Here is a 17,528-nt window from a genome sequence, read left to right on the forward strand (position 1 = left end):
TTCCAGTATGACAAATATGAAATACAGTCATCTAATTTTCTCTTCTTTCACCTGTAAGTAACAGGCAGAGCGTTATACAGATGCTAGTAAAAATATTTTCAATCATTTGTCAAGATTATGAATAGCTCACTCGAGAAAAACAGCCTGGCAATAAAGGGTTACGCAGACTTTTTGTGAAAGATGTTTTGATATGTGTTGAAGGTGATGCATGTTGGTTGGTCATTGATTTAACATCTAATGCCTGAAGTGATTTTAGACGGTGGATTAGATTGAGGATGTTTGAATGTAATGCTGTCACTGATGACAGTGTGTTTACTGGTTTTCTGAGTGGTGGTATCTAGACCCATGTCTTGCACACGTTCTCTTACAGTTCAAGATCAGACTGTCTGATGACGGCAGCGGAAAGGGGGCAGCACTGACTGCTGCCGTGTCGATGCGTTTGCGCAACACCAAGCACGTGGAGAAGAAGATATCTTCGCCGGTCAAAACATCGGCAAATGTCAGCATCCCGCAACAGGCCTAAACAGCTCCGCTGATCAGCAGTAAATTGTGGTGAAGTCGCCGCGCCATCTTCTTGCGCTTGTGGCACTGCTAGAAGACTTGCAGAAAAAGCTTGTGCCTCCAGCAGCCCCTTATTTCATGAAGCTGACACGAACACAAGAGTTAACAATTGTTCATCTCCAGTGTGATCCGCACAGCCTGGTATGCAAGGTGCAGAGGATGTGTTGTTGCAAGACACTTCCGGGACCCGACTGCTGATTGTAGACCGTGGACTGTTGGACGATGATTAAGTGAATCCACCCACCACGAATGTGGGTTGATGGAACTGTTCTGAGGAATGGCTGGATCTGTGCCATGGATTCGGCAGATCTGTGTACATAGTGGAAGGATTGGTGTATGTGTGAGTGAGCGTCTGAGGACTGGGTCCTCCTGTTCTTTTCGCTGGGAATGAACAAATGTATCTTGTGGAATGGATAGAATAGTCACAATATTCATGATGCAGATATGTAAATATCCACACAAACACACACACACACACACATATACACACATATACATGCATGTGTAAACACACACACACACACACACACACATATACACGCATGTGTAAACACACACACACACACATACACACACACACACACACACACACACACACACCCACACACGTTTGCTCAATGACTGACCTGACTGGTCTCTCACTCATAGCATAGACATCAGAAATAAAATACCAGTCGACTTTTGCTTTTTGCCTGTCTTACTCTTTACATTATGCCTGAGCTTCTTTTTTTTTTCTTTATGTTTTTTTGTTATATATAGTCATACTAACATTGTTAGTTATTCTTTTTGATAATGACACACTCCCTGGTTACATAATAAAACTGATTTCCTTTATTTTCATTTTTGTACTCAGGGTACCTCTATCTTCATTTTTTTTTTTTTTTTTTTTTTTTGTTTCGCTTTCTTGGGCTTTGCTTTTCACTTTCCTGATGTGTGTGTGTGTGTGCTTTTTCATGTGTGATAATTCGTGCTCCTGCTGATTAGGCAGTCATTGTCCTCACATTTTAGAGGCTTACGTTTGTCGACTCGGGGATAAAGAAACGTGAATTTTTTTTACAGATTGTTTGACTGTTCATGTACATAACTCTACCTCTCTGCAGTATTTTTAGCCCCCCTTTTTTTAAAAATTTTTAAGAGTAATGAATTAAGATGGTGTTGATTAATCCAATTTTACATTGAGTTTTTATTTTTGATGAATTTGTTTATTTTAATGAATAAATGAGGATATAGGATGTTTAGAATGTTCTTTTCTTCTGTGTTTTAGTTTTGTTACTTGTTTTTTTATGATACAGGGATGAGGGTTGGTAGGGGGTTTGGGGGGAAACTATGTTTCGTGTAATATGAGAGCGAAAGAGTTGTTGCTGTTTGAACAGGATTTATGGCCAGTCAGGAACAACTTTTATGTTATATATCCAAGAGCGACCTGCACATTTTGTCGGCTGTGAGTATCCTGTTTAAGTAATAAAAAAAGAAAATCTCATTGTCGTCTGCAGTTAAGTGTATGTGAATCCAAAGTAGCAATGCTTATACCAGTAGGAGTGTGTAGTTATTGTTGCAGGTGCTTGTTTTTTAAGTGAAAAGTTGTAAGGCTTGTGACTGGTTTTCTCGAGGCACTCACATGATCAGAACAGGTGACTTCTTACATTTTGTCTCACAACATAGCCATGTTTGTTTTATTTTGTTTTTTTTTCTCAAGGCCTGACTAAGCGCGTTGGGTTACGCTGCTGGTCAGGCATCTGCTTGGCAGATGTGGTGTACCGTGTATGGATTTAACTGAACGCATTGACGCCTCCTTGAGCTACTGATGCTGATACTTGATACTAAAGACAAATGTAGAGGATTAGGATCATGTTGACTGGAGCTTGTTGATTTACTTTGTGAGACATTGTCCAGTTTACAAGCCTTTCTGAAAGGTGATCTAAGCTTGTGGTTACAGAAAACATGGCACTCATTTTACTTTGCCTGTGATCCTTACTTGTGTGTTAAACTTTTGAGTGTTGACTGAAAATGGCACGGTCATAATATCTTGCTGGTGGCGGTTATGTTTTATTATTCTCTCAGGGTAGTAAGAAATGGACAGTCTTAAGCCAGTATACAAGTTTATTCAAGTCAGGGAAGTCTTGGAAAAATGAGAGAACTATTTCCAGGGCTGAAGTCTCAGGAGGAATTTTGATAAAACTCTTGATCAGTAACATGCAACAAATGATCATTTTGCATTAAAAAAACAAAACAAAAAAACACAAAAACACAAAAACAAACACACACACCAAAAGAAGGTAATGAACATTGAACAGCTGCACTCATACATGCACTGATCTTTTACATCAGCAGTTTTGCAGTTTCTTTTTTCTTTTTTTTTTTTGCAGTTTGGTTTTGTATGTGGTGTGAGAATTTTTCACCCTGGTCTTGGAAAGGTGTGGATAAAGTCTGGAGTTTTGTTTGGATACATCTTTCAGGGGACCCTGGATGTTGCGACAGCAGTTCCATCACTTACGAGTGGTTAGTGAAAGGTTTTGAAGGACCCTGAAACTGCTTACCTTTCTGGGTTTGTTCTGAACTTTTCATGTACCTGTGCACGAAGTGGTGGGACGGAGCTGCAAGGCAGTGTTGGCTTGAGGTTGTACAGGAGTGAAAGTCTCTGCACTACTGTTGATTTTGATAGCGCTCCTATCCCCATTCAGATCTGGTAATATAAGAGGAGATGAGGGGGAATTCTTAAACTGTTTTATGCATTGTATTTATTCATGTTCGGATAAGGAGAAATTTGGAAACCCTTCAATATACTGTATATATACAGCCTTTCAGAGTTGCACGAGTCAATGTTTAGTGTTGCACTGCTGAGGTAAAAGTTGTTCATTGAAAAGACTGTTAACTGATAGGCTCGCACGCATGCACGCACGCATGCGAGCACGCACGCACACTCACATGCACACACATGCACACACACACACACACACACACACACACACACAGAGTTTCAGTTTCAAGGTGTCAACTCATATGAAGAAAAATCCCCAAGGAAGCAAATAGCTTGTACAGAAATGAGAGCAACATAAATTCAGCAACAGTGGAGTTTTGTCTGCATGTACATGTAATATAATACTTGTGTGGTGTGTCAGTGCATAGAGTGTCCAAGTATTCTTCACTTCAAACTGCTCACTCCTGCTTAGCTTCAAACAAGACTGTGTTTTCAGGTGAATGATAACCTCAATGTATACTGGACTGATATTTTGTGACCTCAACTGGTTATAATGATGTGTCCTGGTTACGGATAATGTCTTGTGGCTGTTGGTGATCACATGTAAGTGATCCACTGTACTTTGCACAGATTTTTTGTTTTGTTTTTTTTGCATTTATCAGGATCAGTGTACCACTGTGCAGTTGCAGTCCATGATGTTGCCATTTCTGTATCAAGATTGTGTTGCAGAAGATGGCCAGTACCATAGCAGCTCAATTAGATTTTTTTCCTTCTCTTTTTAAAAGTTTATCATGAATATATAGGAAAAAAAAAGTCTCTGGCAGCTACTTTTGTAGTAAAAAAATAATAATAATAAAATTAAAAAAAAGAGAGAGAGAAAGAAAATAGAAAGAAAAAAAAAGATCTAATCAAAACAAGAACAAAGACCATGTAGTTGTAGCCTGTAGTAAGTTGAAAATAGAATAGTGTTTAAAAAGAAATATATGTATATAAAAGAAGAAAAAAAAAACAACACCACTATAACGTAAGTCATGTAGAAACTCAATGCATGCAGTTGAAAAGTGGAAATAAAAGAGTTATGATGACTAAAGTACATGAAACAGCAGCAAAGCTGCGCTATTTCTCTTATGATCATCTGTTTGAAAACTGTGCATAAGGCGCATGTGATGGCAGCCATTATGAAATGTATTCAAACATTGCGTATCAATAGTTCAAACGTTTTGTACGGATATCTATTAACCCTCCACCCCATTCCCTCCACCCCCCACCCCCCTTCACTCTTCCTGTGATGTAACTGCAGTTTTCCATGCATTTCCATTGAATTTCTCTACACAAATGAGGTGTGGAATAATATCAGCTGTTGGGCTTGGATTACTTTACAGCGCTCATTAAACCTTGCATGGTAGCTATGGTGTACAAAGGTTGTGCCTGTTAATGGGCAGTTTACTCAAGAATATGATATGCAGGATTTTAAAACAAAAACAAACAAATTAACATAATTTTAAAGACAAGTGATGCCGTTAATACCAATATTTTTAAAACCTTTATAAAAAAAAAAATAAAACAAAAGACAATAACAATATTTAATGACAAGTGATGTTTTTAATACCAATGCAGCATTTTTATTTAAAAAAAAAAAAAATTTTTTAAAGAAAAGAAGTGGAATATAAAGACAAAAACAGTATTAAAGACAAGTGATGCTATTGATTCCCCCCCCCCCCCCCCCCAAGTTGTTTTTATGGTATTTGCTCTTGTACGCAAGGCAGTCTTATTATACGTGTTGTGTTCTGGAAAGATTGAAAGGGTGCGACTCTTTTCTGTTAACATCTTTTATGGGATTTAATCTTTTTAGTCTGTGTTGTTTTGTATTTTAATTGTAGTATTTTGTCAGTTTTAAGTGTTTAAAAAAATTAATACAATTTAGCACTAATAACAAAATGTAACAAAATGTAAAGTGGTGCACTAGGTAACTATTATTATGACTTTGGTGAATACTTGCATTGCGGTTTTTTTTTTTCCTTTTGCAACTGTAGTATTTCAGTGCTGCAGGGGTGAAATAAATATTATATAAAAAAAATCTTGAGTGATGGATGTTGTCTTTTATAGGTGTGTTGTGTGGTAGCTGTAATGCACAGTCTGCTAAATGACTTCTCTCTGCCCATTCTGTGGTGTTCTGTTTCTTCGACTTCATCGGTTTCTTTCTCAGGCTTTATCAAGGGGCAGCCACTGCAGCGTCACACCCCGATCCAGCATAACCCCCCCCTCTCTATCCAAGACTGTGTGAGTGAAGAGCACAGATCTAAAAATACATGGATAGCTCATTGGCCAGGAAAGCTGAAGCCAACTGGACGCCATATTGTTTCTTGTATCCAGCCATCAGTCCGCTGACAAGTTGTCTGCTAACTGGTGGTAGTTTCTGAACTGTAACTGTGTATCTTCGATGAAATCATGTTATGCTTGCCCCCACGACATGCCAAATGTTGTGTCTTGATTGAAATCTGCCAATGGTTTATCTACCAAAGTTATTACAGGAAAACCGTGCAGTGACACGTGGCGCAAACTTACAGTGGAGACACACACAGGAATGTCAACTAAACTAACGCCGTGAGTAAGTGAAAGCTTGCCGTGAAGCCAGCTGAGCGCTCGGCTCCACATATAAAGTCACTGCTTCGCACTATACTGACACATGAAGCAAAATGGCTGATTGAACACTTCACTGGCTTCAGTTAGCAAAGGGGCTCAAAGATGGCATGCCCTATCCATGTATTTTTAGATCAGTGGTGAAGAGTCACTCCCACTCCACCCCCTCCACCTATCCTGCTACTAGCCATTTAGTTAGTGCACAGTGAGGTTTGGTATGGCTGATTGGCATTGTCAGGGCATCAAGAATATCTGGGGGTTTTTTGTAGCAGTGGTAAGTTACCTTGAAATTTTTGTGGGCATAATGTGTGGGTGATATACAAAGGTGAGAACTGGGTGGTCCTGACACTGATGAAGAAAAATAAATGAAAACATTCTCAGCTTCTATACCTTTCTATTTATATGCTTTAATTTAAATAGTGGAAGGGTGGACTTCATGTATGATTGTTATTTGATCCACCAGTGCTCTTACAACTGATGAAGACTCTTGTTTCTCTCGCTCTCACTCTGTATGTCTCTTACTCCAACATCATTCACACAGTTCCTCTCAACTGGTTTATTGTCTGCCCACTACAAATTCAGGTTTATTGTCTATTTACTACAAATTCAGGTTTATTGTCTATATAATTATGTGACCTGGTTGGAGACATAATTTGACAAAAAACAAAAACGCCAGAGAATTGACAGACAGAAAATACAAAAAAACTTAGCCGTATAAAGAGCACAGGAACAGGAGTCATGATGGCTGCCGGAAAAAGAGGGCACTAGTCATGGGGGCAAAGGGGAGGTTACCTACTTCTGGGAGGTTATCGGCCATTCAAAGGGATACATCTCTCAGACTAATCTGCATCAAGTTGCGCAGCCGGCCACAGTTTCCCCGGCCGCGTCACGACTGCGAGGTCATGAGTTATGCTATTGTCCACGCAAAACATCCACTGACACCGTTCCGGCTGTTTCTGTCAGTTGCATTGTTTTCTTCTTCTCCTTCTTCGTTCGTGGGCTGCAACTCACACGTTCACTCGTATGTACACGAGTGGGCATTTACGTGTATGATCGTTTTTACCCCGCCATGTAGGCAGCCATACTCCGATTTCGGGAGTGCATTCTTTTCTACTGAAATTATGAAGTTGAAAGTATGGTATTCGGGAAGAAGGAATAATATAAGAGTCTGGCGAGGTGTTGCTAAGTTGAAGGGAATGCATACTAAACGCCTGACTTGTTGGGGGAAATGAAGAGACAGTGACTGAAATCAGTAATAGGCCAGAATGCACCCGGTAGCCGTTTTGCGAGCAGATTGTTCTGGAACATGAGCACATGTAATAGTACATTTTCATGCTTGCATATCAACAATAGTTATTAGTACTCAATCACTACAGCGACACTGAAAAGCCAGTTATGGTTCCCGGCTGTCATATGATTGAATCAATCCCCATCCAGATAATTTCTCTTAACTCATCCAAAACTGTTGTTTTTTTCCTTTAGAACATGATGAAGTCAGATCGAAAGTGGTGTTATGTTTTTACACTCAGCATGTGTGAAGGTCTTAGTACGCTATTGATACACTTTCTACCAAGAGGTCATTTTGTCAGCCAAAAGTGGCGTCCTTACTAGTGACTTAATTATTCCTTTGCACATTCCTGGTATTTTGGGAAGGCCGCGGCATATGTAATAAGCTACTTCCTTCCAGTGTCAAACAAACTGAAACAATTTAGTAATAATACACACTATAGTATAAGGCCAATCAGCTCTCGCTCTCTCTCTCTCTCTCTCTCTCTCGCTCTCTCCGAGGCTCTTCAGGTGTTTTAAGTTACAAATATACAGCTGTTCTGATCTGAATGATACAAAAATGTGACCACTGGCTTGATATTATTCTGAATTCAAACATAGTAGGCCTACAGGCTTTCGACTTGGAAACAGTACTGTCGGATCTGCCGGAGTTATTACCTTTTACTCGTCCAAAACCGAGTTTCCAACGAAATTCTTCTCCAAAAGCATCACCCATGAGCTCTCCAGGGCTATTACCCAGGACCTGGAATCAGTGCAGATCTACAGTTCCACACAAAGTATGTTCTCATATGTCGACGTTTAAAACACTGCAGTAAATGCCGATGATATTGAATAGACAAGTGTCATTTGATTCTTGTTGTCTTTCGATCTCTCATCCCTTTATTTGTCAGAACCTGAACAGAGGAACGTGGACACAGGCTTCAGAAGAATTCATGAAGAGACGACACCCATGAAATATGCAAACAAACAAACAAAAAGCTACCAGTGCCAGTTAACAAAAGTTTGGGAAATAAACAGATATAATGTATGCATGAATGCATGTATAGATGTTTTGGCCCTGGAGGAGCAAGACCTGGTGCAGGCAAGAGCATTAAATCACCTGTTTTCTGCAGGCTGATGGTCAGTCCAAAGGCTTTTACTGCTGCTGCTGAGAGGCAGTGTGTGTGTGTGTGTGTGTGTGTGTGTGTGTGTGTGTGTGTGTTGTAACAGAGAGACGGACAGACTGAGGCAGCGAGGCAAAAGAAGTTTATCATGACAATCCCTACATTTTAAAGAAAAAATTGCTTAAAATACTATCAGTCTAGAAACAATGTAACACTACACTGGGGTAGGGGGTGGGAGTAAAAGATCTATGGTATGAAATACTGTTTGAATGAATAAGTTTGAAGATTTTATTATTTTAAAGATTCAGTAGAAAACAGTGTCTGATATATAATTATTGTGGTAGAGATTTCCAGAAACCATTTCAAAATACATGTATTACTCTGAACCGTGCACCATAGCCACTCTGCCCAGTAGCAAGACATGATTTGATCAGTGCTGCTCCTTGTTGCATTCTGTCTGTCTGAGGAGTCCCAAAAGAGGATTTGTTGATGGCCGCACCACCATGCTTGATCAGCAGATCCACTGTCAATGACTCGTCTCCTTTTTGCTTCCTTGATGCAATCATTCTGAAATCAAGCAGGAAGACTTGATTTTAGTGAATGAACAAAACTTAATTATCATGACTGGTGGTGTGTGTGTGTGTGTGTGTGTGTGTGTGTGTGTGTGTGTGTTTTGTAACAGAGAGGCAGACAGACTGAGACAGCGAGACAAAGGAAGTTTATCATGACAATCCCTATAAATGCTTTACAACCTCTCTTCCGGCTGAGCCTAATATAGACTTTCATTGTGCAACCGTCTACAAACCATGCACATCACATGGATCCCGTAACTACTGAACCTTTGTGAAATTGAGATCAATGGCATGAATCTTAAGTGAAATTACTACTTTGTAAGTACTTCTGAACTGCAAGGTGTAATTGCGTTTGTTGGTCAAACAAAAATAATGCAGCTTCGAGAGAAGAAGTCCAGATAAAGGATGATGGTGGACATCCTGACCTAAAAAGGTTACCGGCCGTAGCTACTTTCGTTTTCTCCACATAGGCGGGTAGTAATTTGCACATAACAGGAATCAGACCCCTGCCGGAGTCTGCACTAGTGGGTCACGGTTAAGTATGTGTAGTTAAAGCTTAGTTTTATCACAGTGAGATGACAGTGTTCACTGACAAACAGGAGTCAAGGGGTTAAATGCAAAACATCCGATTCCACGAGAAGGGAACATGTGAGCTGTGGTGCAGAAATTAATAGTTTCCCAACTGCAACTGTTCTTCTTCTTTCTTTTTTTTCTTTTTTTTTTTTTTTTAAATACTTATTTGTCTGTTCGCTTCATGAGCTGCTCTTGTTCGAGAAGCTTATAAATGTTAAATATTTTGGCAAAGTTTTCTTTGCCAGAATCACTGCTTTGTGATCATTGAAAACTGATTTCACATCAGTGAAAAAGGATAGGAAAAAGAGAAAGAAAACAAGAAAAGGGAATAGGGTAGGTAATCTGCACACACACACACACACACACACACACACACACACACACACACACACACACAGACGGAGAGAGAGATTCACACACAGAGTTTCACTTTCATTGATAATGAGGAAATATCTATCAGCTATCAGTGCCAGTTAACAAAAGTTTGGGAAATAAACATATATGTATGCATGAATGCATGTGTAGATGTTTTGGCCCTGGAGGAGCAAGGCCTGGTGCAGGCAAGAGCATTAAATCAGCTGTTTTCTGCAGGCTGGTGGTCAGTCCAAAGACTTTTACTGCTGCTGCTGAGAGGCAGCTGGCAAGTTCCTGCAAGTCTGGTTCGTTTAGTGCTGCAAGAGCACAATCAGCTGCAAACAGGAAGTCCATCGCTAAGGCCTCCAGGACTCTGGTTTTCGCCTCAGTAGTGCGGACCACTTCTCAGGACGAAGAAACAACCATCACATCTGCAGCACGGACTGTATTCCAGTGTTGTCTGGGACGAAGAGGGTCAGTGGTGGACAACTTAGTACAGCAAACTGAAAGCTGAGCAGAACGGTTATACAGGTAACTGAAAAGCCCACTCGTATATACATACCTACGAGTGAACGTCAGTGGGAGTTGCAGTCAACGAACGAAAAAGAATAAGAAAGCTGAACGCAACCAAATAAGCTTATAATGATCTGACACTGATGTGTTGCCATCGACACCTTGTCTCGCTTGACCTTGAACCAAAATCAGAATCCATTTGAACAGACTAAAGTAATCTCTTTATGGAACCACGCCGCTTACTCACGGATGCAGCAGTAGAACCCAGTTAGATCTCTACTCACGCAGGCGCACACATATGCGCTCAAGAGAGAGAGAGAGAGAGACTGGGAGAGAAAGAAAGACTGGGAGAGTGAGAGAGAGCATGACGGATTTGGTTGAAGGAAAGCCATGGAATGTTTTTTTGTCAGAGGGTGAGGCAGCAACAAAACCACCACCCACGATGCTGGTGGTGTCAGGTACACAGGCATGTGGCTTTCTGGCAACCTTCACAGTGACGCCCCTCTGTGTGTGTGTGTGTGTGTGTGTGTGTGTGTGTGTGTGTTGTAACAGAGAGGCAGACAGACTGAGACAGCGACACAAAGAAATTAAACTGAAAATGTAAAAATGTACGTCAGTATTGTAAAAACACTGACTCACTGCACACCTCCACCCCGCCCACATACACTAGCACACACACACACACACACAACACAACACACACTCATCAACAACAAAAGCACAACAGATGAACAACTGAGTAAACAAACTACAACATTACTTCATAAAACAGTTCGTGTTAAGAATCTCTCGCACATATTTATTCATTAGAAAACACACACACACACACACACACACACACACACACGCACGCACGCACGCACCTACTCACCTACCAGCACAAACGCAACACACAGACACAAGCTCTTTTACGTGTGTGACAGTTTTTACCACCGTCATTTAGGCATCATATACTCCGTTTTCGGGGGTGGGGGCTAGGGGGACTGCGAGGAGATGGAATGTGATACTTTCAGTTGCCTCAGCCGGAGAGTGCCGAAATGGCATTCGGATGCGCTCGGGCGGTGATCACGCGCTCGCTATGCGAGACAATTGGCCAATGAAATTGCTCGGCTAGGAGCCGAGCTTTGACCACAAAGTAATGTATTGAGTGCCGTTGTTTGGGGTTGGAAAGAGGGTGACCCCTTTTCAGGGTTTGTATGGGTTTGGAACACAAACTTATGAATTAAATATGAATTATGAATGTGCGTGGTCAGGCATCAGAAAATGACATTAGAAAGTAGGTCAGGACTCAAACTTTCAATCGAGCAAGCCATTACATGAGGGTGTGGGGGTGGGGTGTTTATGCAGCAACTGGAACTAAATTCTTAACTATTGCTTGGGCTTCGACAATTTTGAGTTTAATTTCTTTTCTTCTTTTTTTTTCTTTTTCTTCTTTTTTTTATAACATTTTTCACGTACACGCACGTGATTAAATTTATTTCTCATGGAAAACGCATAGATTTTGTAAAATGAACGACACAAAAGCTGGAGACATCAATGAAGGGTATACTGACCATCAAGAACCTGGCAAAACACATTTTGGAACGAATTTTATGCCCTATATTTTGCATACCATGTGCCATCTTAAACTTACGATGTGATATGTATTTTTATTATTATTATTTTTTAATCTATTGCTTGGTCGTTCCCAACACAGACCATACCACCGCCCTGCTCTCACGTAGATGCCGTGATGTCCGGGGAAAAAAACAACAATAAAACAAGCTGTCACTGCGAGGGGGGGGGGGGGGGGGGGGGGGGGGGGAGGTAAAAAAAAAAACAAAAAAAACGCACACGCCCTTGCCTCGAAAAGCGCGGCCGTTGCTGCACCCTGGATGTCACTGGCTTGTAACACTGCTGGCTTGTAACACTGGTTTCTAGCGCGTGCGCTGAAAGAGTTGGCAGTGGTCCGAAGCATAAGTCACACATCAAGTTGTCGGTGGAGCTGTGTGCAAACTCGGCAACATACGCGTGATTTTTAGCGCCCGTTTCTGACGAAGGTATTCTCATGTATGAAACATTAGCTCCACTGGTTGCTCCCAGCCGTGAAATCCTTCGCACAGAACAGTGGCAATGTTGACGGCATCGGCTACAGGGTGAAGAAGGGACCTGAACTGTCTGTGTTGTTGTTTTGTGTCAGTGCACGCAAGCTTGCGAGTTGCTCAGCTGACGGAGTCAAAGACACTGGGTTGTGTCTGTAATATTGTTTATAGCATCGCTGTTTCGTGTTTTGTGCCCTTGTAAATCTTGATGGCAGTCATTGAAATGTGTTCAGGCAGTCACTACACAATCCGGTTGGGTTCAAAGTAACACCACATGAGAAATATATTGCATCGCGTCAAAGCAACATACTTCAGAGGAAAAGAAAACGGCAAACTGGGTTTTGTACCGCCGCCGCGGAACCTCAGTGTTGGAACTGACACTGACGTAAGGGAACCAGGTCACAAGGCAAAGGATGGCGCTCAGTTCGTGTTTCACGTGCTTCAAGATCTCTGTCTTCGTTTTCAATTTCCTGATATGGGTGAGTTGTTCCAGCCCTCCGGCACCGAGTCCACTGTCGTTTTCCAGTGTGTGTGTGTGGTGTGTGTGTCAGTGTGTAGTGTGTGTGTGATGTGTGTGTGTGTTTTGTCTCTGTGTGGTGTGGTGTGTGTGTGTGTGGGCAGTGGTGTCAGTGGTGTGTGTGTGTGTGAGTGTAAATAGGTCAGTACATATAGTATAGAGATGTGGTGTTGCATTCCCCTTCCCCCCTCCCTCCGTAACATATCTCAGTTGAAGCCAGTATTTGACATTTTTTAAGCATCGTTCAATGCATTCAGTGTGTGCGTTTTTCGCGACGGGAAAAAAAAAACAACGTTTAAATAGGTGCAGTAATTTAGGACGCTATAATAGGACTTTACCGCGTTTTTCTTTACTGAGGTGTCTGTTCACATGTTCACAAGCACTGCCACCAATTCGAACTCGAAATATACCGTCTAACTAGTTGCACTCGCTGTTTGTCCGCTAAGCATTTGTTTTCACTGATGCTCTCTCTCTCTCCGAGTCTCTCTCTGTCTCTCTCTCTCTCAAACATGGCACACACACCCACCCCTCCACACTCACCCCCTCCGCCCCCCACATACACACGGCAGACACTCACAACACCCCCGCCCCCCCCCCCCCCCCGGCCCCCCCCCTCCCCACACACACACACACACACACAAACAAACACACACAGACACACACACACACACACACACACACACACACTAACGACCATTTTACCACCCACCAGCACCCGGACCAGACACTCACCCATCATCTAACTGGCTACCCGCTCGACTGATCTCACCCATCAAAGCCAATGGTTGTGGGTGGACAGTGGGTGTGTACTGAGGTACAGATGGGTGTACGAGGGTACGGCGGTAATCCGGGATCAACTGAATGCCGGAGACATTCCGGCGATAGTTATTCCTGTCCCACTATGACCATCTAAACAAGCAGACGGAGGAGGCAACTAGTCTCTCAAGGGCCAGCGCAATCTTGCCCCCCCAGTTTGAGAGTCATGGTCCTTCACAAAAGACAAAGCTGTAGATGACTTCCCATTGCAGTGAAGAAACCATTGATCATCCATTGAGAGTCATAGTCCTTCACAAAAGACAAAGTTGTAAATGACTTCCCGTTGCAGTGAAGAAACCATTGATCATCCATTGAGAGTCATAGTCCTTCACAAAAGACAAAGCTGTAAATGACTTCCCGTTGCAGTGATGAAACCATTGATCATCCAGCTCTCAGTTTGCTGTTGGCCCAACTGTAAGCCTGTGTCAACTGTCTCTGATATATGCCATCATCTACAGGAAGGGAGTAGGCTGCCTACATGGTGGGGTAAAATAAACAAACGGTCATACACGTAAAATGCTGCATGTATGCATAAGTATATGTGTGCGTGACTGAAACCTGATTGAATGACACAGGAAACGAATGATGAGCGCCCATAATGGCAGCCGTCAGTCGGCTCTACCCAGTTAGGCAGCCAGTTTTGCTAATGACCTCGTGTTTATAAAGCGCGTACAGCTTGGTCTTCGACCGAGGATAGGCGCTATATAAGTATCCATAGCATCATCATCAGTCTAACTAGTTACCCATTCGATCTTACCCATCAAAAGCGAATGATTATGGGTGGATGCATGGGTAGGGACAGTGCAGGGGGCGGTGTGGGGGGCGTGGGGGGGGGAGGGGGAGGATGTGCGGGGGTGGAGATCGGGGGCGAGTCAAAACCATGCAGACACTTGGGGAGAAAGAATGTAGTGGTAAACGGGGTGGGGGGGTGGGGGGGGGGGGGGAGACTGATGGACGTTTCAGTTTCTCAAAGAGGCGTCACTGTTTTCAGTCGGACAAAATCCATAATTATACCGACGCTACAATGCATCTGCTAGAGAAATGCCTGACCAGCAGCATAACTCAACGCGCTTAGTCAGGCCTCGAGTGCAGTGCTTATTAGGTATATGATATTGTGTGAGTGGATTTCCTCTACAAGAACGTTGCTTGAGGGGGACGTTTTATCCACGGCATCAGTTTTTTTTTGTTTTCCCCATTGCGTCAGGTGCGTGCTGCACACGAACCCTCGGTTTATCGTCACACCCACATGACTAGACGCTCAGTTTGATTTTCCATTCAAACTTGGGGAGAAAGGGCCGCGAGACTGGGATTCGAACCCAAACTTTCACCAGGGGCCGTCACCGAGGTTCGAACCCGTGACCCTCAAATCCCGGCTTTTTACTTCTCTTTCTGTGTGTTCTTGGTCGCGTGCCACGCGCAGTCGTTCGCATTTCAGTTTAGAGTCATGCATGCGTGTGAATGACCGGTGTGCCGAAAGCGCTTTCATTTGTCTCTGCACAAGATTCAGCGCTATCGTATAAATAGTTATCATTATTACTGAGTATTAGTATCATTATTATTATTATTACATCGTGTTCCGTTCCGTTTCGCTCATACATTATTCAGTTCCAGTTATAGTTCATTGCTCTGATATTATCCCAAATCCTATGAATACTACATGTATCTGATAGTCAGTCGTGTCCGACTATGACCATCAGAACAGCAGAGGAGGCAACTGTTGTTCCGACTATTTGGGCTAGAATTTGATTATAGTGGAGAGTGTCTTGCCCAAGTACATCCCCACTCTCTCGGCCAAGAGGGTTTTTAGGACAGTCAGCGTTGGGATGGTTCCCAAAGGCCAACTAGCCCACAAGGCTGCAGCACTAAGAGCCAGTGCAGTTTTGCCTCCTAGTTTGAGAGTCATAGTCCTTCACAAAAGACTAAGCTGTAAATGGTTTCCCATTGACTGGAGCTCCGTCACTTTGCTTTTGACCCAAATGTAAATTTATGTCAATCTGTGACATAGGCCGAGTGTTAGGCCTAAGCTACTACATGTAGGCCCTGTCTAATAGCAATGAATGTTTTATGCCGATTGTATCAACTGATTTAGAAAGAGCAATCCAAATACTGAGCGCTTGTAGTTTTTTGTTGTTGTTGTTGTTGTTGTCATTGTTTTTGCGTGCAGACACTCAACCTGAACACACAGACTCGGAGACACGCAGACACACACACACACACACACACACACACACACACACACACACACACACACACACACACACACACACACACAGATACACATACAGACACACTGGACACAGGCACAGACACACACACACGCACGAACGAACGACACTGTAACAAGAGTATATACATGCGTGCGAATTTGCTCCGACTCTGACATTATGAAGAAATAAAGAACAAATAACAGAAAAATAAAACGACCCGACCATTCAGCCCCGTTCCTTCCTCTGATACTCGACTTCTCAGGATACCTCACGTCAGAAGTAAGACCAATGGACACAGATCGTTTTCTTTTCACTGAATCGCCAAAGACGTGGAACAAGCTCCCTGATAACCTCCGTCATTCTGATTCCCTCGCATCTTTTAAATATCGTCTCAAAACTCACCTTTTCCCTCAGCAGTAAGTTCAATTGTGGCAGGTCCACTTCCTTTGCGTTAGCTGTGCTTGACTGTGTGTGTATACATATGTATGTGTACATAACTACATGCATGTGTATGAATGTGTATTGTGTGTGCGTGTGTTTATGTAAGTTTGTGCCTGCCTATGTGTGCGTATGTGTTAGGGTAGCTGTTAGATACACATGTATGTTAAATATGTATGCAGTGTGTGTGTGTGTGTGTGTGTGTAGTCACATTTTGGTGTGTGTATGTAACATAGATGTAATGTTTTATGTTAACAAAAGCGTTTTTGTAAAGCACCTAGAGCAGATTTCTGGATAGTGTGCTCTATAAGTATCCATAATTATTATTATTATTATTATTAATATCATTTCTTCATCCTTCTCGCCCTCCATCTGTCAAGTTTACCGCCAACCACGGGATGACTGACTCACGACTGACATCAAACACACTGTGTGTGACTCAGTGAATGGTTATATATATATATAACAGTCTGGGAAGTAGCTTCTTAGTCGTGTCAGTTGCACTGAATGCTAACGAGTTACAGTACAAACAACAACGGCCGACTACAGGAATTAATCAAGTCAGAAAAAAGACAGCCGGTGTGCCGGAATGGTTGCAGCTAAGGGCAAACAGCAGCAACAACAATAACATCAGAAGCAGGTCGGCACACGGCCACACATCTCTTCGGCACTTGCTCCCGGTTCCCCCCCCCCCCCCCCCCCCCTACTCCCCCTCCACGAAATGTGCAGCCCACAAGTCATAATCACCGGTGTCCCAGCGCTGCAGCCCTCACACCAAACATGTCCGACCCGGACAGTCCGCCGGTGTTAGCAGCCTGTTTGTACCATCGTAAACTCACTCAGTACGGCCAGTCCTCTCTTCTCCTCTATACAGACCCCTCGGATGTCCAGTGGGTGTCTGAATGACCCAACCTTTAGCTAGCGTCGTAAGAATTGTGGTATTCTTTGTCAACATTCACCTCTTCAGTATAAGAGCCTTCCTCTTGCAATATTTTGATGATGGTAATTGGGGTGAAACGCTGTTAACGTCGTCTTTTTCGCCGTTCGTATGGAGAGAGTTAACAGTTCTGCAAGGTGACGGGGGGCGGGGGGAGGGGGGCGACGGGGGAGTATGTGGGTGGTGTGGAGCAAAGTAAGTGCTGTTTGGCCATGGATGCAAGATGGAAGA

The 17,528-nt window shown here is 42.8% G+C and overlaps 2 protein-coding genes and 1 long non-coding RNA gene across 3 annotated transcripts in view; 2 read left to right on the plus strand and 1 right to left on the minus strand.

Annotated features, from left to right (window-relative positions):
- Positions 1–4,210, plus strand: part of LOC143299320 (hexokinase type 2-like) — a 30,101-nt gene extending 25,891 nt beyond the window's left edge. Inside the window, exon 10 of the mRNA XM_076612477.1 lies at positions 371–4,210. Coding sequence (XP_076468592.1) covers positions 371–523 — 153 coding nt within the window. The 3' untranslated portion in view covers positions 524–4,210. The remainder of the gene's footprint in view (positions 1–370) is intronic.
- Positions 1,687–12,279, minus strand: LOC143299349 (uncharacterized). The gene is made up of 2 exons (XR_013057515.1): positions 12,145–12,279; positions 1,687–8,856 (listed from the first exon to the last, which is right to left on the minus strand). It is a non-coding gene; the product is annotated as an uncharacterized LOC143299349 (long non-coding RNA).
- Positions 12,280–12,282: 3 nt separating this feature from the next.
- The window catches only part of LOC143299336 (CD9 antigen-like), a 21,585-nt gene continuing 16,339 nt past the window's right edge, over positions 12,283–17,528 (plus strand). Inside the window, exon 1 of the mRNA XM_076612478.1 lies at positions 12,283–12,861. Coding sequence (XP_076468593.1) covers positions 12,796–12,861 — 66 coding nt within the window. The 5' untranslated portion in view covers positions 12,283–12,795. The remainder of the gene's footprint in view (positions 12,862–17,528) is intronic.

Source organism: Babylonia areolata, chromosome 2 (assembly GCF_041734735.1).
Source record: "Babylonia areolata isolate BAREFJ2019XMU chromosome 2, ASM4173473v1, whole genome shotgun sequence".
NCBI classification, from domain to species: Eukaryota; Metazoa; Mollusca; class Gastropoda; order Neogastropoda; family Buccinidae; genus Babylonia; species Babylonia areolata.